General features: G+C 32.4%; 2 protein-coding genes across 22 annotated transcripts in view; one reads left to right on the forward strand and one right to left on the reverse strand.

The window, feature by feature from the left end:
* LOC148305524 (poly(rC)-binding protein 3-like) overlaps positions 1 to 24,005 on the reverse strand; it is a 258,974-nt gene that overhangs the window by 19,871 nt on the left and 215,098 nt on the right. For 17 of the 21 annotated variants that reach the window (XM_088266569.1, XM_088266570.1, XM_088266567.1 and 14 more), the window contains exons 1-4: positions 9,900 to 10,045; positions 8,074 to 8,248; positions 2,786 to 2,842; positions 1,457 to 1,573 (exon numbers count right to left, since the gene is read on the reverse strand). In XM_088266569.1, coding sequence (XP_088122695.1) covers positions 1,457 to 1,573; positions 2,786 to 2,842; positions 8,074 to 8,154 — 255 coding nt within the window. In that variant the 5' untranslated portion in view covers positions 8,155 to 8,248; positions 9,900 to 10,045. Of the gene's footprint in view, positions 1 to 1,456; positions 1,574 to 2,785; positions 2,843 to 8,073; positions 8,249 to 9,899; positions 10,046 to 24,005 lie in introns of those variants that run through there. The other 4 variants (XM_088266566.1, XM_088266559.1, XM_088266554.1 and 1 more) reach the window with 1 other exon arrangement.
* The window catches only part of LOC148305525 (protein CFDP2-like), a 38,453-nt gene continuing 25,592 nt past the window's right edge, over positions 11,145 to 24,005 (forward strand). The window contains exon 1 of the mRNA XM_088266571.1: positions 11,145 to 12,477. Coding sequence (XP_088122697.1) covers positions 11,145 to 12,477 — 1,333 coding nt within the window. The remainder of the gene's footprint in view (positions 12,478 to 24,005) is intronic.

Raw genomic sequence — 24,005 nt, forward strand, 5'->3', positions numbered from 1 at the left:
CAGTGCCAGCTCATCACCTAATGATTTCTCTGAGGTCCTATCTCATCTAAGATTTTATGAAATTGATAGTTATTTGTATTTAATTATTATATTTTTAAAATAAAATTATTGTAATAATCGTTTAACAAGTAAAGTCAGCATTCATTTTCCAAAAATGTTGTCACATAAAAGCTTTAAATAGTTATTTTATTTATTGTTTCGGCATTAACTTAGTGGTAAGACATGTTACAATGATTAAAGAAAACACTTGTTTTTTACCACTTGAGTTTTATTATAGACTACATGTTTCAGAAGTTAAACTTCCATCATTCAGGTCTGTATAATAATAGTTAAAACAAATTTATCTTGAAACCTTTATCGAGTTATTCATTTACGAGCTATACATGAAATATGAATATTTGATTAATTTGTACTTTCCATATATGAATAGCTTCATTAGAATATACGAGAGAGAATTCGGGAACCAAAACTATTGTAAATTAGAGTAAATCTCATAAACCCCAATTTATTTAACAAAAGACATGGCAACATTCAACCTCTCTGATTTTCAAGGCATTTTACGGAATGAATAATATTTATATATCAATGGTATGACATTAAACCTCTGATTTTCATAACATTTTACGAAATGAACAATTTTTTATAACAATGGTATAATTTATTAAATACAACCCTGGACTGGTACCTGAAGCGGAAGGTTGATCATCTTTCCTTCGTGTATTTAACGATCAAGATAACACTGTTTATATTACAATGCAGTGCCCTATGCACCATTGGGTGCGTATAAGGGTTAGAAGAAGAATAATAATTTAATAACATGTTTATTCTTCTCAGTTTTTTTCATATACAGTGGAAACACGAGTTAGATTTTTTTATTTGTTCTCGATGTCGTGCTGGGCCCCGGCCGTGGATCGTTTGCAGAGTAATGTGTATAAAACCGACCCCACGACAATTTCTGCACTAAAAAAAAAATCATTCATGAAGTTAACGGCATCCCGACGTCGCTTGCCTAGCGAGTGGCACGGAATACTGAGGCCAGATTCCAGGAGTGTATCTGACATGACGGTCTACATTTAGACAAAATAATTTTTAAGAAAACAATCCGCACTTCTTAGTAATAGTTATTGAAATAAATGTTTATCTTTTGCAGTTTATTTTTTATTAAAAATTTAAATCCTAATTCTGCCACCGGACCCCCTATACTCAATAATCACTAAAAAGATAAAGAATAAATAGCATCTGTATTTATTTAATTGATTGTGACAAAGAACTTTCAATATATACTCAAGCTGTACAATTTGAATAAATAATTTAAACTACTTTTGTATCATGTATTTACTGATTTGCAATGACTACATTTGGTTTGGTGTTATTCATCGGCTACAAAGTATACATTTGTTTAAAATATAATATTTCCACGTGTATAAATAAACTTTGGAGAGTGGTTTTGACTTACTTCCTCGAATTTCTTGCAGATAAGGGTGAATGCTTTGAAAATGGCATTTGTGGGTCCGGTCACTGTTACGATCCTCTCAGGACATGAACCATCCGATATGTTTATCTTAGCTCCAGACTGTAAATTAAAAATAAAACATTGAATTAATAACAATGCAATGCATAAAAATATCACTAGTAACAGTAAATGATAACAAACTTTTTTTTAAACTGTTTTTAAATATACAGATGTTTCAAAATAATGTTTATACATATTTGTTTTGCTTACTGTGTAAAGGCAACAAATTCAAAAAAGTTCAGAGGCTTAATCATTTGCCTGAAAATTTATACGCAAAACGCTAACCGCTGTTTTAAGCGTGATTGTAAAGGCAGCCATTTTTAAATATCATAACCTGATTATTATAGAAAATACCCTCAGATCTCATAATCTATGTATCATTAGGCGGCTTCATCTCAAGAAAACAACAAAACATTACGCAAACATCCTGATAATGCTTGGTTCCCGAAAAAAACATGAGAACAATGTGATGCTGTCTCTTTTAATGCCCACCCTCTGTGTTATGTTTTCATCACGGGGTATATATTATGCAGGTATATGAACGCTAAACTTGGCTGAAATAGTAATATTGGGAAAAGGAACAAAGACAACATTGTGAGTAAAAAATTGAATTTACATTATGATTAAGGGATACAAAATGTCTGATGTGTTAACAGGTCGCTCACTCCTTTCAAGAACGTCATAAACCAAAAAACTTGATTTTTCAGGAGAACGTTTTTGAAGTTTAAAAATATAATACAATGTTTTAAAAATGAATATCAAGCCAATTACTGAACTTTTTACTGTGCAACAGATCTTTTTAGGTAAAACCTGAGGGTTTTTTCTGTAACTGAAAAATATTTAGTTTTTTTTAAAAAATAACTAAGCAATACCTTTTCTTCAAAATGCAAAAACAACACTTTCTGTCCTGTAGCGGGTAAATATTAAGTTGAAAATATGCCTCTTTTGCTGGGATATAGTACATTTTTTGGGCATTCCGAAAACATGCAAAACTGAAAATTGACCATTTTTGATTTATGACGTTCTTGAAAGGAGTGAGCGAGGTGTGTTCTAGTAACAAAAAAATAATTGTATGCTCACATACAAATACAAAGAATGCAATTCAATATGAACATTGAAAGATATCCTTTCATTGGTATATGAGTTCTTTTGGGAGATTTTCGTGAGTTACAAAGATATGTAAAGTAATGATATTTCGTCAGGATAATCATTGAATTTTGTTTCTATGTTTACATATTTCTACAGATATATTTACATTTTATATCTATTTACCTCTTCTCTGAAGCGTTTTACGATTTCACCCTTCTTTCCGATAATGCTTCCAACTTCCTGCAAAAATAAAAACAAAATATATAATTAATTATTGCAAGGACAAAATATGTATGTGCAGTGTGTGTACATTAAATAAGTGGTATTTCAACCTGCAACTATGGGATAGGATTTATGTATGCTAGAGAATAAAATATTTTAAATTTATTAGTTATTTTGGGTCCCAGACAACTTAACTAAAAAAATTTCAACATTTTTAATAACAAGCCGCTTAAGCCTACAAAAATAGTATGAAATCAGAATATTTGTGAACATAATGAGACTAGAAGATTTTTTAAAATAAAATAAACATATGAATTAAAAAATATATATAAATGTTTGGAAACCATTTTGTAAAAAAAAACTTTTCCAACTGTTGCTTATGTTCATACCTAATTATAAATTTAATTGAAGAATAAAATTTATATTCCGGATATTTTCTGATACTAGGCATGTCGTCTCTAGAAAATAGAAATTAATTTACTAGTGGAAAATAAAATCCTGCACTTTAGAACTAAGATGCTACCATAGATCACAAGCCGACTCATTTAGTCAATTAGTGGAAAAATAAATAAACTCAGAACAATTGTTTTAGTTTAAACGCCTCATAAAATGTCATGTCATCAACATGTTATCTAAGCGATGCAGAGAAAAATATCAAATTAAGTTTGTCAGCAAAAAAACAACAACAGTCCGTCTATTATTAGCTGAACCCATCTATTATAAGACAGAATACATGTGTACATTTTCAATTATGTCTCTCGGTCCTGAGCTATGTCACGCATTATATCATCAGCAGAGTGTTAGTATATCAGGGATCACTTGGCCGTGTGAGGGTACTCCCTAATCAAATATGTGCTGGCAGCTAACTTGAATGCTTCTTCAGTCGGTCGCTTGAACCTCTATTCCTGGGTCATTACACCAGTAGGAAACCAGTGCTAGAGAGATAAATCAATTTCAAAACTGCACGCAGTAAATCAGGATTATGAAAATGTTACTGAAACATGCATATTTTATTAGTGCCATAAATATTTATTTTTTAATTATATCATTGTTATCTATATTGTAATGGATATTCTAATCATGAATAGTGTTATCTATAACTTTATTACGCACGGCAGTTTATTGCATACAATATTATCAATAAAAAGGAGAAATAATATTTATTAAACGACAGCAAAAAGAATACTTTCATAAAATAATGAAAATGATATAATAAAATAAAGCACTAAAGAAATAAATTGTAGATTAAATAATGCCAAAATATATTGATGGGAAATATTATTTTTCTGCTCAATCCATTGGTTAAAACTTCGATATCTATAGAAATACGTCCCTTACATAAAATATTATGATTTTTTTTCATTGTTTTTAAAACTTGCCTAACAATATAATTCTAAGTACATCTGAAAACAACCAGTAAATATGTGAATAATTTAAGTGCATTATTCATGTAATTGATATTTAGAAATCTTCAAGAAAATATATCAGTGTAAGAAACATTTTATAATTTTTTTTAAAAACCCTAAGGACAAGGAGCCTATCTTTAAAACAATTAAGGTTAGCTAAATTACATAAAACAATACGGGATAGCTTAAATTTTATACAACTTTTAAAATGGTTAACGTTTCAATAAAAGTTTTAATTGAAAAAGTACAAGCAACACCAATTCAAAATAAAAATAAAGTTTTTTTTCCATCTCTTAAAAATCTGCTGCTTGTGCTTTACGTTAATTAAGAGACATTAAAAAAAGGTGATTAAGTAGTTTAAAAAAATAAAACAATTCTTTAATACTATGTGTAAATTTATGTAAGAAATATTAAAATCAAACGCCGATTCTTTGAGTCTACTAAATTGTATTTTATTGTTAAAAATACACAAAAATAAATTTTGTAACAATTGTTTCGCCTTGTTATTTTATAAAATTAATTTTAAAAACTGCTTGTTAACATAATTTAGCTATTCCCTGTGATATCTACACCAAGTAACTAAAATGAGATTTATATATAAAACGCAAAATGATAATAACGACACAATGTTAAGTCCAACAATTGTGTCTAAGGAGTGGGACATTATTTTCTGAGAGTGTTTTCCGTACAAAATCAATAAAAGATTATTGAGTGACAAGAGTTGATACGCACTGCATGTGTCTGATGACTGGACAAAGGCCAAGTCTTACTACACATTGGCAGATAGCCAGAATAGATGCTGATACGTCCAGGACACAATAAAATCACTACAGATCTATTCAATTTACGAGGCGATAAATATCCTTTACCTCTATAGGTGTACACAATGTGAGATAATTAACTACAACGGGCAAGACATTTAACTGTGTGTAACCAGTTAAAGTCTCTGTTACTTCAATCACAAGATTGAAACCATCTGGTTTTAGGTCTTTTAAATGATGTCAAGATATTTTATATTGTTTTAATGATAACATTTAGCAAACTGTATGATAAAATGAAATTTGTAAGTTATGTAATTTTTCTACGAAAACATTTCTAAAATCCATACATTTCAAGATTGTTGAATGGTTACTTGTTGATTGAGAGTAGTCTTGACATTCTCAAGACTCCATTTTAAATTATTTTAGTGTCATAAAAGCATCCTGGAATTATAATATCATAAAAATAAACAAATATGAGTTTTTAAAAAAAAGCAGACAAACAATTCAACGTGTTCATGTTTAATTGTTTTCCATTTTATATTGATAGAACAAAATAATAAAATTGAAATGGTAGCACTCTTAGTTAAAAAGATATATTGTAAAAAATATATGTACATAACACATGTGTATATGAGTGACTATATCTGATATATCTGAAAAAAAACAGCTGATGTCAAAGCTGGGATACTTATTGTGATAAAATAAGTTGATGTGCTTGTATATGGAGTGTATAAAACACAATTGTAACCACTATTAAATCAATTTATACGCATGTGAATATGTATTTCTATTGTGAAATATCTGGATACAATATAATAAACAGAGAAATGTTTCATTTACTAAACATTATCATCCAAAGTTACTAGTAAATATATTTTCTATTTTATTTTATCCTGCAACAAAAATAAATGTACAGACGCGAGGGATAGATTTTCCAGAGAATGCAGTGAAGTATAAAAATGCGGATTAAAAGTGAGAAACTTGATATGTATTTCCAGCACCCCTACGAATGCACTTCATGCACTAATGAGATTTCCACCTGATTGGATTATACGACCTGGGAAATATAAATTCTGCATATTTTATGATTTCGTTTGTGATGCACAACACACAAGGAAACTCAATACCAACACTGATTGCAATTTAGAATACACTTTATCAACTAAAATGAAATGCAACGATTTTACAAAATAATAGTAAGTATAAAAACAAAAAAAGAATAACAAACAGACAGCCTATATCATTTTTTAACTATACCAGAGCTTTTTAATAGTGGTTCTTGAATTTTTATTTATTTATTTGGCCATGAAAAACTAATTAGTCCAATTAAAAATGTTATCTTAACCAAAGCAAAATATTAAAATTGCATAATTCCTTGGACATTAACCTTGTGTAATATTTAAAACATTGTACAAAAGCAGTATTATCATTTGACAGCCTATATTATCTTTTAACTATACCAGAGCTTTTGAATAGTGGTTCTTGTAAAAAAAATGATAAATTGACAGAATGTGTTTTATTTAAGAACATGAGTTGAAAAAAGGTTGAAAACAAAGAGAATAATTTTTTACATCAATTCATATTAAATTCAATACAAAAAGAGAAATTAGTATATTGGGTAGATGATGTGAAAATGACATACGTATATTTTGTCTAATACATACAAACATCTTACACAATTCTTAATGACATCGAGGGTATACTAAAAGAGAGGTAGAAAGTTTCTTGATTTAACTTTATGTTGTATTATTATTATTATAAGTTGAATTCAGGGTATACCCGTGTAATCAGCGTTGAAATCAAGAATGTGTAATTTGGTAACTTTGTATATAAATTACACATAATCTTGGTTGCCCTATAACATGAAACCGTGTATGTATACTTTTTGTGGCTTCCCCACAAGATGGAAACAAATACCGAATGATTACTGGAAATAGTTTAGAATAACTCATTACGAATGTTGGTTGCTTGGAAATTTGCCTGGCATAAAAACTATGAAAGAAGCACTCTATGAAATAATTTCAACATCGATTGGGTCTGAATGTTTAAATGCAGATATTTTCATATCAAAATTTCAACTTCATCACTAGATTTTTCTTACAGAGCATTAATAATAAACACATTGAATATACAAATACCACATCATGAATATTATCTAATTGTACAAAAGCAGTATTTCACTTCAACTCATGTTTTAGTTCATAAGTTTTCAGTGCCTAGCAATTTGAGATAAATAACTTTGAAAACTAGAATATTACTTTAATTTCTTAGGGAGAAATTTAAATGTGTAGGATACAGAAAAAAACAGTTTGTTGGTCAAATTGATACATTATTCTAATCAGAATGAGCAGATTACTGCAATGGTAAATCAAAACAAGTGATCAATTATCTTCATCACAGAATTATAATCCCCGAATGATTTGATGTACAGGAAAAAATCTATAGATTTGAAAAATTGTTACAAGAAGTTTCTTCCCAACACACTTCATATGTAGATGAAAATTATTTGAGACGTTTTGACGAAAATATAGGTTAAATTTAGGAGAGCTAATCATCAAAATGAATAATGCTGAAAAAGAAGGTTAGAACTGCGTTAAGTAACCACCCATTCTACCACCTAAGTACCACTTACATTCCAGATTTTTTTAACGGTGGTTGTGTCATCTCCCGAAGACTCTAGACTGTATCCTAAAGATGGGGGCTGCCCGGAGTCATTTCGTTGTAACGTACCACGTTACGATGCGAGCATTCGTACAGTCAGTACAGCGAGCCGAGCTGCTCGCCACTCGTTCCGAGTGCTCCATCCGAAGCCGCATACTCGCCGCGAATGTTACATTACGACGAAATGCTTCGGTCAGTCCCCACCTTAAAGTGATTGACCTATTCACAGTGGAGTAAGTATAGAACGCATATTGGACTACGCTCGTAGAAATTGCACTCGGCCAAAGTTAATAGTATATACGCATCAGTCTGAAAAATGAGTGCCAAGGTTCGTTAGTAGTCAGGCAGGGGGTACTAGAAGTGGAGACTGCGGGTGAAATGATAAAACTAAAGGTTAAGGGGCGGGTGGGACGGGTCTTACCTTTCCTTGCATTATGAGTCTAATGGTGAGGGTGACCTTGGAGTCCTCATCGTGGAGGGAGGGTTTGGATTCCACGTCCATGCTGGAAGTAGTGCAGTCGCTCGAGTCACGCGGAATGTTGGCAGCTTAAAGGAGTATACGGGCTCTATCTACTGGCTGCAGCAGGCGGGGGAAGCTGGAAAACACGCCTTGTATTAACTCGAGGAATCTCCCAACATTTCGGCTTGGGCAGGGATTGCTGGGGTCATTTCCAAAGGGTACTAATGAGGTACACGAGTTAGCAAACCTATATCGACACGCCAAACATATAGTCGGATGAGAAAAAATGCAGGTATTGTGCTACAAGACTAAACATTATTTGAGGGTGTTGGAAGCAAGAACTATCCTAAGCTTAGAACTATCCACTAATATTGAAAAATGAATTATCGATGCCGAAACAAAGTTCACATAATAAGCTACTAAGAAAATAATACATTTGATTTTGAAAAAGGTCTGTAAATAACTATCAAAAGGAGTTCAAATTATAACACCCAAAACAGTATGCTGGGTTACAAAATGGTTGGTAGTTCATACAGTAATAAACTTGTTTACTGGAGGATTCTAATTTCGCAATCAAAATCCTCGTTTTAAGTAGCAATTGTGATCAAATAAAACAGAGTGCAAAATTTAGATGAATTTTAAATTCAAATTCAAAATCAGGTATTAACAAATAATGAAGAATTTACCTTTTTTAAACTAAAAATCTAAAATAACTCATTATAAAAAAAAAATTAGCCAAATAGTAGGCATTGTGGCCTTATTCAAATTACCAGCTATAAGAGTCTAAACAAATGTGTGGAAAACATAGAATCGCTTTCCTGTTAAGTAGCAATTCTGACGATCGACTTTATTGGTAAGACATGTCAATATGTAAATGGAAAAAAAACAAACGATAGTGTATTGGACATCAGGCTTGTAGTGTCTATTAATTCATTCGCTGCCAGGAATGTCCACAGGGACTTGAATATATCATTGTTTACCTTAGCGAAACTGCCCATAGGTGATCCACATCAATACAAACTGGAAAATTATTACGGGTAGGATACCCACACTCAAACAAGCTTTAGAAACTTAAACACTGATAATGTACATGAGTCACGAAAAATTAAAAAAAAAATACAGTACAAAACGAAAAAGAATTATAAAAACCAGAAATTATTTATGTGTGCAGTATAGAATATTTTCGTAATAAATGAATATGTACGCGATTTCGTTTCATCACCTTACAAAATTTGATAACGCTACGGAGGCGGATTTTTTTAAATGAAGTAAAAATGCACTGATGTCTTCGTTAATCTCGTTGGAATTCGGACCCGGGAAACTCGGCTACGGTTGATTTTAAAGGAATATTTTTAAACATAGTTTAGGTTATGTTATTAAAATAATGTATCACGAAATACATCAAGCTATGAATGAAGAGCTATCCGCGCGTAAATTTGTGGTTCAAAATTTGACAGATACCTAAAAGTTTTAGATGTTGTTCCAGCCAAACACTATTGTTACTTCTACCTCGTTCTCGTTCTCGTTGTCATCCGAGAGCGGCAACTTGCGACAGAGCGTAAAAAGCGATCGACATATCGACGCGTTAAACCTGTAAAACCAGATCGCATCGTCTGTCCTTATAAATTATAAGAGGATATTTATTATACATGGTGCACCGTTACTTGAACTTTGGCGTATCGGTAACATGTAACATAACCTATCAAGTTCAGCCTCATGGCGGACGACGCTAGATATCGATTTTTTCGCACGAAACTACAAAAAAATGATCAAAAAAACATAATTACCTCGATAAAATTGGTACTTGTTAACACCATGAGAATGTAGAAAAATACATTATTTTTAACAAACATACATTGTACTTATAATTAAAACTACGCTTATCACTATCACAGACCGCGTCCAATTGCGAAGGCGACGCCAGGCAAAAGCCGTATGGCGACTAGCGACGGTGCACCACGCGGATACAATCGGTACTAAAATAGCGACTGTTGGTAATACAGTTACCTGCATTTGCTTGAACCGGGAAGTGTAAAACTTTAGAACATTATTTTGATACACATCATTATGAAACAAAATTTTATTGCAGAATATCTATCTGTGTCAAATATTTACAAAAATAAAGCACTTGAAAGACCCTGGATACAATTAAATTTTCAGGTCTACATGTTAAAAAATTTCAATCATTTCGATATTCCTAAACGGTAACAGGAATAAGACAAATAAGTGTAAGGTGTTTAGCCAAATTTTTGAAGATTACCTACTTTATTATTTTTAGCAACTGCAAAATAAAATTTTGAGATTTGCGGTTATGATTGAAATAAAAATAGAAAGTGCGAATAGGGTTGTACTTATGACGATGAGTATGTAATATTTTACTTGATGCAATTTATGAAATTACGGAAACTAGCATTATTTTATTTATTTGTAAACTCTAGGGAGTAGTAATAGGTATCTAAGTACCATTTTAATAAGGTGTACCATAAGCCGTAGCTAGGTCAAAAGTCTTAGGCATAGGGGAATATATATATATATATATATATATATATATATATATATATATATATATATATATATATATATATATATATATATATATATATATATATATATATATATATATATATATATATATATATATATATATATATATATATATATATATATATATATATATATATATATATATATATATATATATATATATATATATATATATATATATAATATATATATATATATATATATATATATATATATATATATATATATATATATATATATATATATATATATATATATATATATATATATATATATATATATATATATATATATATATATATATATATATATATATATATATATATATATATATATATATATATATATATATATATATATATATATATGTATATATTTTCTGTATTTATTTCCCCCTCTTGATCCCCACCTTGTCGCGGTGAGGGGGCTTGCGTGCCTCAGTGATTCACCAGGCTATGGCGGTAGTCTAACTACCAGAAGGGTCTCCCATGCCAAGCAGGTTGGTGAAGAGAGACCAGACAAAGCGGGAAACAAGGTTGAGCCGACCTGTTGAGGGGTCCTCGGACCTCAGGCCTCGGGAGCGCTGGGCCAATCACTCTGCCTCCCTAAACCCTTTGATTACGATAAGTCCACGAAATGCCTCGGACACCGGCTTCTCTGGCACCCCCCGACCCGGCTGTGGTATTAGGACTGCGCTCACTAAACGGCTCCTATCCAACAATTCATCTTTCCGCATTGGAACGTACAATGTGCGGACAATGCAGGTCCACGGAAAAGATATTCACGCGACTCGTATCATGGATGACTACAAGTTAGATATCCTAGGACTGAGCGAGTCGCGATGGAAAGGATCTGGAAAGAGGTTGTTGGATAGTCACATGTGTCTGCACTCCGGCCAAGAACGATATCACCGTCAAGGGGTGGCAATTCTCCTTTCAGAAAGAGCAGCAAAGTGCTTGCTTAGTTGGGAACCAATTTCTGAAAGGCTTATACGCGTCACCCTCCAAACGGCCGATAGTTCTGTCACTGTCCTACAGTGCTACGCGCCTACCGAAATTGCAGATGCCCAAACAAAAGATGCCTTCTACGACTCTCTCCATGCGGTCATCGCCTCTCTCCCAAGAAGAACCCGCGTGGTAGTATTGGGAGATTTTAACGCGAGAGTCGGAACAGACCCATCACTTGCCCCAACGGTGATGGGAAGGCACGGCTATGGGCAAGCCAATGGCAATGGAGAAAGACTGGTCGAGTTCGCTAGTATTAACGACCTTGTCATTGGTGGTACGCTATTTCCCCATAGGTCCATCCATAAGTACACCTGGACCTCCCCTGACGGACGAACAAGAGCGCAGATAGATCACATCCTCTATGGACGTGCTAACCGGCGAGAGCTCCTCGATGTCAGGTCCTACAGAGGGGCCGACATTCATAGTGACCACGAGTTACTCGTCGGAAGAATCTGTCTGCAGCTCAAACGTCTGCCGAGATGTCCTCGGCGGAAGAGAATCAACTTAGACAAGTTGAAGAGTGCCGAAATAAGATTGAGATTCGAGGAAACGGTCGGACAACGTGTCCAGCAAGACACCGATCCTCAGCCCATTAATGTTGACTCGATTGAGGCACAGTGGGCCAGTCTCAAATCGGCTCTCAACTCTTCCGCCAATGAGGTTCTTGGCCCCAGGATAGGAGAAAGACCCCATTGGATGTCAGATGAGACCTGGGGAAAGATGGCTGAGCGCGCTCACTTAAAAGCACTGAGGGACAGTGAAAGTGACCCCTACCAACTGGACACCCTCAGAGATGACTACAGGCGCCAAGATCGTATAGTCAAACGATCATGCAGACTCGATAAGCGCCGTCATCTCGATTCTCTTATTGTAACGGCGGAACATGCCGCCCAAGGAAATGACACGCGGAAATTATTCCAAATAACAAGGAAGATCTGCGGAAAGAATTCGGTAACCCCTGGAGCTGTGAAAAACACAAATGGAGTTACCGAATCTGACGCGGATCGTATAAAGGAAATATGGCGTGATCATTTCCACAGGGTCTTGAATCGCCCTCCTCCTCCAATCATCCTCGATATTCCCACGGAGGCTGCGTCAAGCATTCCGCGGGCGGTCGCCATACCTGATGGTCCACCGACACAGGCAGAAATTATAGCTGCCGTGTCGAAATTGAAAAATGGGACTGCCCCTGGTGTTGATGGTATCCACCCGGAATTCTTGAAATGCAGCGTTACTGGCATTATTGGCCCTTTACACCAATTAATGTCCAGTGTGTGGGAAGAAGAGCGATGCCCTAGAGACTGGGTAAATGGGGAGATTACCGTGTTACATAAGAAGGGCGATCCACTCAACTGTGACAACTACCGCGGCATTACGCTACTCAGCGTACCTGGGAAGGTGCTTGCCCACGTAATCTTGCAGAGAATCCGAGCCCCCATTATGCAGGTGCTCAGAGAAAACCAGGCAGGGTTTCTGCCTGGCAGGTCCTGTGCGGATCAAATCCATAATATTCGTCACATTCTACAGCAGAGCCAGGAATTTAACAGTTCTCTGGCGATGTGTTTTGTAGACTATGAGAAAGCGTTTGATAGTCCGCACAGGCCCACACTCTGGAAAGTACTGGAAGCTTATGGGGTGCCTGCGAAATTAGTGGAGCTAATTAAGTCCCTTCACCTCAATAGTGAATGCCGAATGAGAGTTGACGATGTTGTCACGGATTGGTTTGGGGTCTCTACCGGAGTCAGACAAGGCTGCGTCCTTGCACCGTTTCTCTTCATCATCCTCATGGATTTCATTCTTCGAAAGTCATTACCATCTGACCGAGGTATATCCATCTCCCCCTCCCGGAAACTCTGCGACCTAGAGTACGCAGATGATGCTGTTTTAATTGATGACTCCGTCGAGGGTCTTCAATTGATCGTCGACAGGGTAAATAGGTACTCTACGCACATGGGGCTTACAATAAATGTTGCAAAAACCCATGTGTTGTGCAACAGCTCATGCCTAGATGCCCAACAACCCTTGACGTTGAGTAACCAGCGCATCGAAAGGGTCGAGAGTTTCAAGTACTTGGGAGTGTACGCGACTGAAAATGGCAGCCTTCAAAAGGAACTGGGAGTGCGATTAGGACTCACTGGGTCCGCATTCAACAGTATGAAGGCTGTCTGGAGATCGGATTTATACTCGGTGAAAACCAAATGCCGCCTATACAATGCCTGCATTGCTCCTGTTCTCTTATACGGCTGTGAAACATGGCACCTTACAAGGGCCCAAAGCAGCCGTGTACTAAGCTTTGAGAACAGGTGTTTGCGGAGAATCTTAGGCGTGCGGTGGTTTGACTTTGTGAGGAATGAAGAGATAAGGCGTAGGACGCAGCAAATCTTGGTCACAACTGTCGTCAAAAAAAGGCGATTCAGTTGGCTTGGCCACGTACTCCGCATGCCTCCTGAGAGCCTTAATCAAGCTTGCCTCTTTTACAAGGCATCAGGTTCGCGCCGCCCAGGACGACCATTGCTGACAATTCGTCGGCAGTTCTCGTCAGAACTTCGCGACGCGGATCTGACTTGGGAGGATGCAAGGGAGCTGGCAGCTGACAGAAAAGCCTGGAGACAGTTTGTGGACTCCATATGCTCCACCTAGGGAGCGGATATGGTTATTATATTATATATATATATATATATATATATATATATATATATATATATATATATATATATATATATATATATATATATATATATATATATATATATATATATATATGTGTGTGTATAAAGTATTGGTTTTCTACCGTACTTGAATACGATTAGGATCTCAGAATGTGAGATTAGATATTAAATGAGAGGTTGCTGGTGTTGGAAGTAGTCGCAGATAGACGTTGAATAGGAAAGGAAATCGATATTTGCTTTATCGGTATTATATCCGGAATATTACGTCACCAGATAGGGGGGAAATGCCTTTGTGCTTTGTACCATACGTACGTATTTTCAGTGGGTAGGTAGGTGAATGTCGGTATGTAATGTACATAAATATTAGGCATATTACCTACATACTTAATGAGCGTTATAGGGATATAATACATAATAAATCGTATGCTACGCAATTATATAATCAATTATAATGTTTGAACTACTATTATATATGTACATACTCATTGCATGAATGGAACATACTTATTTCTGTAGATATTTATTATCTTCCTGTGAGTTGACATAGTTTTATAGATAAAGGGAGAACTATCATAGATTTAAGCATTGTTTCGGGGTCAGCATATTTTGTATGTTGCAAGATTTTCCACATTTGTGATAGCTTGACTTCAGGTACAAATAATTTTATATTTTATGCTTTTAAAAAATATTCATTAATTTCTAAACTCCCACATATTTGTTGATTTTAACATACATAAATATTTTATTGGCTAATATAAAAAAAAACACGTTTTTTTTATACCTAAGGAAGAAAATTGGTTTAAAATAATATATATTTTTAATGGTTTAAAAGAAATCATTCGGATATTTTTGTTGTATTCTTAGCCCAATAAACGATAAATTGCAACTTAATTTTCTTTAAACCCAGCTTAAATATGACGAAATTGAATTTTCGCTTAAAATATCAATTTTATATTAGATTTTTTTTCGAAATATAATTTTTTTTTTTTTATAAAACAAGAGTTTTTGACAGGTGAGGAGTATAAAAAAATGATCAATATTTTTTTCAATACATATCGCATATATTCTAAAAAAATATGCGCAGCGACAAGTCTGATCGCTAGGACAGCCGGTCAAGTGCTGAATTTGTACGTTTGAGATCTAAGCTTGTTATTTATTTTAAAATGACGTCATAGATAAACAATAATGTACTTCACATCAGTTTCGTGGCTTGTAGCGTATAGGCCGGAATTTGTATCGTATTTTTAAAACCTTTCAATCAACAAAGCACATTCCGTATGCGAAACAAAGCTACTGGCAAAAGTTATATTGACTTTCCTTCCGAACGGGCTCGTAGCCTCCTGCGAAGTAATGGCCTCGATTTAATTAAAATTGGTAGTAGCGGGATACGTGTTGTTAAAGGCTTGATTAAAAACCTTTCATATAAAGTGACACCTACACATCACTGTACATTCCTAGTTTCCATGTCGACCTGCCATAAAGCCCTTAATTAGGTACTGCTCGCAGCACACGTCAGTTTCACGAATTTTATTTCTGATATTATTTTTCGAATTTGGAACTACGAATACACAAAATCCTTACGAAAATGTTCCTTTAATCGTCTTTGTTCCGAATTGAAAATATTCCTAATCTGGGAATTTGATTATTAAATATTATTATACCTTTTCTTTCAAAATGAATTTATGAACGAAAATTTCATTTAATTTTTTTATTAATATACATAAAGAGAATCTTTAAAAGATCCTTTTGTGTGAAGAGAACGTCAAATCCGATAGTTCTCTTTGATGTGTAACGTGATTGTACGTAAAGGTTACTGAATTAAATGAGATATTCCAGATTCCAGATTTATATGAGAATATACAGAGATGCATATAGTTTAGAACATTACTTTTATACTGGAAAGGAGATGGAGAAGAATTAAAAGATACTATATAAGAGGAAAAAGAAATTAGAAGCAATGACTAGGGCACTCGGGTTACATACCTGTTCTCGCACTAGCTTGTGTAAATTGTCAACTGATAAAATGCTTCATATTACGGGTTTGAAATTGGGAAAACGAATTCAGAAAACAGGCGGGTAACGCGAGCTTTAAATTAAAAGCTAATCGATGTTGGAAAGCGATATCTAAGTATATTATTACATCCTGGTAAATACTTCAAACGCCTTCGAGTCATTTTATTGACAGGATGAAAACAACAGGGGTTTATGTGATACTTAGGAATTATGAAGAAAAAATTGTTTACTAATACTGGATTTACTCGTATATATTGAAAATACTTTTGATTTAAATCAAACGGTCGAAATAAGAAGTACGCATGTATATAAAATTAATATAATATTTCAGGCATCTCCTCGTGCCTACGCACAGTGCGTTATATTGGCAATCTAGCGGAACTTTATTTTTTTTTTAATGGCTTATATTTTGAAAAAAATATTTTATTCCAATAGCAAACAATAGCTACGTATTTATAACTCGCAAAGATTGTCACAGAAAATAAAAAGCAGTCCTTGGTAAATAACTAACTAACCATCATGCCGCTTCCTCGTAGGGGTAGGCAGAGAAAATCGAACGCCCCACCACTCTGTCATTGCAAACATTATTTGCCTCTTCCACATTATCTTATAAAGCTTGATTTAAAAAAAAATGTAGCTTGAACCCTGCAAACATTGAAAACGTCAGTTATCTGGAGGCATAGAAATACTATGCTTGTTTCCAGTCAGGACGCGACATTGTAGAGTCTACTGTAGTTTTGTCAAGAGTATTGAGGATTGCTCCCAGATATGTCCTCCTTATTATCATCTTTTGTAATTTATGTTTTTTAAATGTCAAGTACTATCTACCCTCTGATTACAAACAGCTATATTTAAATGGTATCAAACGTTTTGATCAATATCACTGTCTGTTTTTGGTTGGTTGGAAGTATTGCTTTTTAGTTATAATCCCGCCAATGTACTTATTTCTTTTCTGTGCATAAAGCACCCCTTCGAACAGATGTTGCCCTATACTGGCATTCTGAGATACTACTGTTACCCGCTTCCTGCTTCCCTTTTAAGGTTGCTCTGCGCATATATATATATATATATATATATATATATATATATATATATATATATATATATATATATATATATATATATATATATATATATATATATATATATATATATAAATATATATATATACATATATATATATATATATATATATATATATATATATGTATATATATATATATATATATATATATATTATATATATATATATATATATATATATATATATATATATATATATATATATATATATATATATATATATACATATATATATATATATTTATATATATATATATATATATATATATATATATATATATATATATATATATATATATATATATATATATATATATATATATGTGTGTGTGTGTGTGTGTGTGAGTGTGTTACTTAAAACCCTTTGGTTTTACTTCTCGGAAAGTTATAGAGAAGATTTGTACACTTCCAATCTTTATACATCCATGTTATTATTTTATGTACCTAGGTCCACAATTTGCTAATGTTACGAAGCGAAGTTTTCACTCTACGAGAGTGTATTATTTCCCGAATTAGACTTCCCAATAACTATCCGTGACAACGTATCCTTTTTGTGCAGACGGATAAGCGGTGATCTATTTTAGTAAGCGTCTAGAATTTTCCAGTAACTCGATGGACGTTCTGTGAATTCAAGGCATTTGTATGATGTTCGCTGCATACGGTACGGCCGTGTACTTTATAGAAATATGTGGTGTGCTACCGACCAACAGTGGCGTGCCAAACAAAAATACTAACTTCCAGCCTCATATATTATTTAAGCCGAACCTTTTCTACAAAGTTAACCATATTTGATCAAACCGGGGTCGTGATTTGGAACTAGTTTTCCCATAGCTTTTATCCTATGTCAATATTCAATAAACTTATATATTGAGACCTAAAAATATACAAAAGCTGGACACATCTGCTTTTAATATGCACAGAGTAATATTACTCCATCACATGTTTATACAAACAGATTTACATTTAAAAAATATAGATTTTTCTGTTGTATCGGACATAGATTTTTATACATTTTTTACAACAAAAAAAAATTACATCAAAAATTACTTAAACAAATTCATCGTAAGCGCAATTAAACCGGAAACAAAAAACTCATCATTTTTACTATATACAAATAAAGTTTGTAATTTTACCTGCCGATAAGAAGATCTGTTTATCTCAAAACTAGTTGTGTTTACATAATAAATTCAAAAGAAGTATTATACAAGTTTTTTTTCATTATTTATTTTATATTTAAATCACGTCGTTATTCTACAAAAAAGTACTATTTTACAAGTTTACATGAATAAAAAAACGTTTTCCAATTTTTTTTTCAAAATTTCTGTTTTTTATTGACGTTTTCACATGTACATTCATAGTATGAAAAAGTGAAAAAAGAGATGTAACATTAACATTACATTGTTAATTTCGTTTGTAATATTATGGTACCTACTGTATAACTATAATATTTATATAATATATAAACAAATAAATATTTATTTTAATCATCTTAGCTATGTAAACGGATAAATGTGTTAAGAAATTATTAAAATAAAACAAAATATAACTCTGAATAAAAATAACAAAAAACATTTGCCTGCACATCTGATCAGAGAGAAATCAGTTGTATTTTTATCTTCCAACCGCGAGGTAGTTTTCCAATGCACCGTTATTTGCAGAACTTTATATTAAATTCAGTTTGATGTACGGGGATCTTGTTTCTGTTTTAGATTCAACAGAAAACTACTTCTCTTACCCCATGTTGTATTTTTATTTGTATGAATAAATTAGGAGTACGCTTATGCTTTAATCTGTCTGGTTTTAAAATACGCTTTCGAAAATTCTGGGGTAAATGTAGTAAAGACGATTTCAAAACACATTTTTTAATCTCTTGAGATATAATTATAATGAGTTCATACAACCATTCGTACTTCCTAATGTGAGTCATTAAGTAGTGTATGATTTTATAGTTTGTAAAATAACTCAGTAACTTTTAATTATCCTTTTTTTCTGCATTTTCCATTTTATACCTTACCCTTACCCTTTTACTCCCACTCTCAAACACACACACACCCACATACCAGACAAACACACACATACACTCACACATATACACTCACACACGTCCACCGTATCTTCTCGTTTTTTTGCTTAATTTACAACAGTATTCATAACATATACCTATGAGGAGTTCTAAATTGGCTTTTATCATTGTCAATCTAACTATAAAAAAAACTACAAGCTGTATAATTTCCAAACAAATAAATAAAAAAATAAAAAAAGTTTTCAAAATCGACATTGATATCTTTCATTGACATAACAACTCATAACGCTTACGCACGAATAAAAATATATAAATCCAGCGAATGGCCACCATTGATGTAATCTTCATCTCGTTTTTTTTGGAACTCATTAATATTCCAATTAATGTTGTATTATAGGTGTAAAATTTACGAGGGAATTGAAGATCTTTGTACCAAAATATTTCTTGCAACTGACATTACATGTTAATTAAAAAAAATCTTATTTGAATCCCGAGAGCAATTTTTTTGATTTGGCATTAATATTGTGGGATAACGTGATTATTTAAATATAATAATAAAACACTCGTGTATGACCACTTATGAGTTTATTAATGTAAATACGACAGTTTTAAAAACATCTATAGTTCTAGAAAATGGTCGTGTTTACATTTAGATATTTATATTCCGAGAGTTCATTTAATACCTTCAAAAGTAACAAATAATTCTTTATTTATTTGAGTATTTTTAAACAAACATTTAACTGGTCAATACAAATGTATAACATGAAAGATTAAGTTAAATATCCACATTAATATTGAGTTCTACAAATAAAGACAATTACAGTAAATCAATGTTTTTTTTATACAAATGTTTTCAAAATAATGTAATCATTTTAATAATAAAATAAATGAAAATGCTGTAAAAGTTTAACGACTTTTTAAAAAGTGGAATAGAGTGAATAAAATCACATTTATACTTTGTACTGAATTATGAAAAATATTTGATCGGTATAAGTATGTATTTATCCTTAAAGAAGAAAAATACTATTATGGTAGGTACCTACTCAAAATATAATATTTTTTAGTTTCGCGAAATCGGTATAAAATCCATCATTTGAAGGTAATCGTCACTTGTATTAATAGTTTGCTTTTTAGAAACTTGGTTATGAAAAACCAGTTCTGGAATTGAATTGAATATTAAATTTTCTTTGATCTTTATTCATTTCGTTAGCTGCCTTCGAAATTGGAATTATTTTCTTAACTGTCATTTTATGCAATCGTGTGAAGCTAATTTCATCTGGAAATGGAAAATCTTAAAACATAATTTACATCAAACTCGTTAGTGGATCTGCAGGAATTCTGAATTCAAGTTGAAATTGAGAAAATTATATTGAAAATGTCAATATTAGAAACTGGCCATCAAAATTCGTGGTTTGACTATTCAACAAATGACAGTTTAAAATCTAAATTTTAAACTGTCATTTGTGTAGTATACATTAAATTAACTCGCAGTTTTTTCTCTTAAATTATTTTTATGTATTTTTATGCAAGCCCATTAAAATTACACACCAAGCAACACGTGTGTAAATGTTCAACTGTCAACATATATGTAACTGCATGGCCTGTCATAAATCTTGTATGTTAATATATTATATCGTGTAGAATGTAGAAGCTTACGCAAGAAAGGGTATGTATGCTAAGAACGCGGCATTTCATTGGTTGGTATAACAAACTTATCGTAAATGTACAAAGGTATTTAAGTACCAACGTTCGTATGTTGTATGCGTTTGAAAATATGTGACATTAAAAAAAGAGTAGTGTGTCAACTTTCACATGAGTAATCGCAATAACCCCGCCCTAGCTTCAATGTCATTCTTCGTACCCAATAAACTGCATTCTTGCCGGCATTAAAGTTGTTCATATTACAGAATGTGAGAAGCACTTTGCTGTACGCTTTGACCATACAAAGTCCATGAGCTGGACACGTTTGCTCTTCTCAGGCACTAAAATAGAATCCCAGTGGCACAAAGAATCTGACATTTTTGGACGGGAATCTCGCGTTAGACATTTTGTTGGAGAAAATATAATGGATGGCTCTAAGTGCCGTTTCGTGTAGTACATTTCGTCTACTTAGAGAAGTATAATGTGGCTTAATGAACTTTTAATTGCAGTAACAAAAGCACAGTGCACAAAGTCCAATAAATACATCTTTTTTAATGGTTCTGATTCGTATAAATACATTTAATCAAGCATTTTTATATTTTTGTTCTGGAAAAATTCTGTTTTTAATAATTTATTGTAAATTCATTTGAAAAGGTAAAATGATAAATACCATAAATATTTATTGGTATTTATCATTTTTTTCTTTATAATAAATCCAGGTACGTATAGTTACTACTTTACAAAAATAATATCTACAAAATATGTTAATTGGAATCTCAAGAAAGGTACTTTACCACGAAAACCAAATCCGACGTAATTTTAAAGCGATTATTCAGATGTTCAAATTCACAAGACTTCTTATATTATAATGAATTATTTGTATAAGCTACGGAAAATTACTTTGATAGATTCGAAGGGGAAAAGCTTTGGAAACTTTCTGACTCCTATTCCGCGGAATTAGGCTTTGTATTTATGATTGACAAGGGTTTGTATCGTGTAAATAGAATATGAAAATTGAACATTTACTCAAATTTGCCGTTTTAATGTTGGTCAAGTAATAAATTTGTTTATTAGGGTGTTTCAATTATATTTTTGTTTATGCGGTTCCAAGAGAATATCGTTTTATTTTATGAAAACACTGCGATGTATTAAAATGAATAGGTAATTCAAAAGTTACTTTATTATGCATTTGCTTTATAAATACAGAGAATGATAAATAATTTGGACAAAATCAAATCCATTTCACTGTGTTAAACACATTTTCCACGTTTGAACTAAGTACTGGTAATATTTAAGTACCTAAAATTATTAATATAAGTATTGTAAAATAAAATATCATTTTAGATGAAGGTATGTTACGATCGCATACGTTTAGAAAAATAGAGAATATTAATATACGTTTATTCTCTATTTTTTTAACAAAGAAAAATCAGCCAACATCATTCATACATATCTAAATAGCTAAAACTGTATATGTTCGTTAAATCTTCTTAAGTTACTCACTGTTACTCAAACATCATTTTTTTTGTTTAAAATCATTAATTTTCTAAAGTACCTGCCAAAGCTGTTGTGACAGATACAAACATGTTTTTTTATTAAATATTTTTTAAATAATTTTTAATTTATAATTTATTTATTTAATTTTTTCCCGATCTGTTGAACGTGAATACAACACAAGCGTATCACAAAAGGGGAAATTAAAGATCTACTGTATATTTCTCATTCCTCATTTTAAACAACGACATTTTAAACTAGTACTTTTAATAATTTATTTAGACCTTTAAGGCTAATATTTATTGTTTCAACGGTTAAAATAAAACAAATATCACATCTAAAAATAAACATTTCTGATATTGAAGGCAGAAATAATGACCGAAAACCAAAATTAATTTACATCGTAATAAAGCTTTATTTATCACAGCCACAATGTCTTACCAACTTTTGTATTTTTATGTAATAAATCGAATTTCCCATTACCTTAAATATACATATACATACAACTTTTGAGTGTGTTCAAATACTTGCTAATAATTCTGGATTAGGAGTATTTTTTTTGTCATCTCAACATAGATGAAGAAGAATATGGAAGTCTGGGCATTAACGGAATAAATGCCCAGACTTACATATTCCTCTTTGTCTATATCGTCTTTGAAATAATATATTTAAAAAGTAACTTCTGATTGGAGATATTTCAGATTTGTGAAAAGTATTTGGACACACTTAAAATGTTTCAAATAAATTAACCGGTCAAATTAAAAGCTCAAATATTTTTAAAAAATATATATTTTCTAGCGTTTCTCACGTGTGCGAATAAAATCCAGGATTCGGGCCTCACATACAAATGAAAGAGTTTCTGCTCAATAAAAGATTCTTTCATCTCACCAATAGGTGTCTCAATTGAAAGTTAAAAGTTAGTGATTCAAGTACTATGTTTCGAATTTGAACAGTATATAAATAATTATCAAGAATTTGAATAGTGTAGTTGTCAACCATGGGTAGAATTTGTGAATTTTACACGCGTGTAAAGTGATCACTTAAACCAGCCTATGGCAGTCGTAAGCCCCGTAAATACCCAGACTTTCATATTCCTCTTCAACTATTTTGAGCTGTCAAAAAATAATAGAAAAACGTACATCAAATTTCCATTTTTTGTTATATTACACTTAAGTAAAGCTCCAATTTCTCACTATACTATTTTTTTTACAATCCCGACCGTCTAAATATCTTATTGAAAACTTTATGTAGGTACCTTTGTGATAATGGTCTTCCGCTACGTTTTTCTCGGGAAATAACGCTTTCCATTGCTGGTCATAGCACATCATTCCTTAGTAATTCCTTTTCTGTCCTAGCGGCCAGACTATGGAATGAATTACCTTTTCATGTGAAAATGTTCCTACCATCTCTGATGTCTTT

This window comes from Brachycentrus maculatus, unplaced genomic scaffold (genome assembly GCF_059751285.1).
Source record: "Brachycentrus maculatus isolate JH-2025_06_01 unplaced genomic scaffold, ASM5975128v1 h1tg000270l, whole genome shotgun sequence".
Lineage (NCBI taxonomy): Eukaryota > Metazoa > Arthropoda > Insecta > Trichoptera > Brachycentridae > Brachycentrus > Brachycentrus maculatus.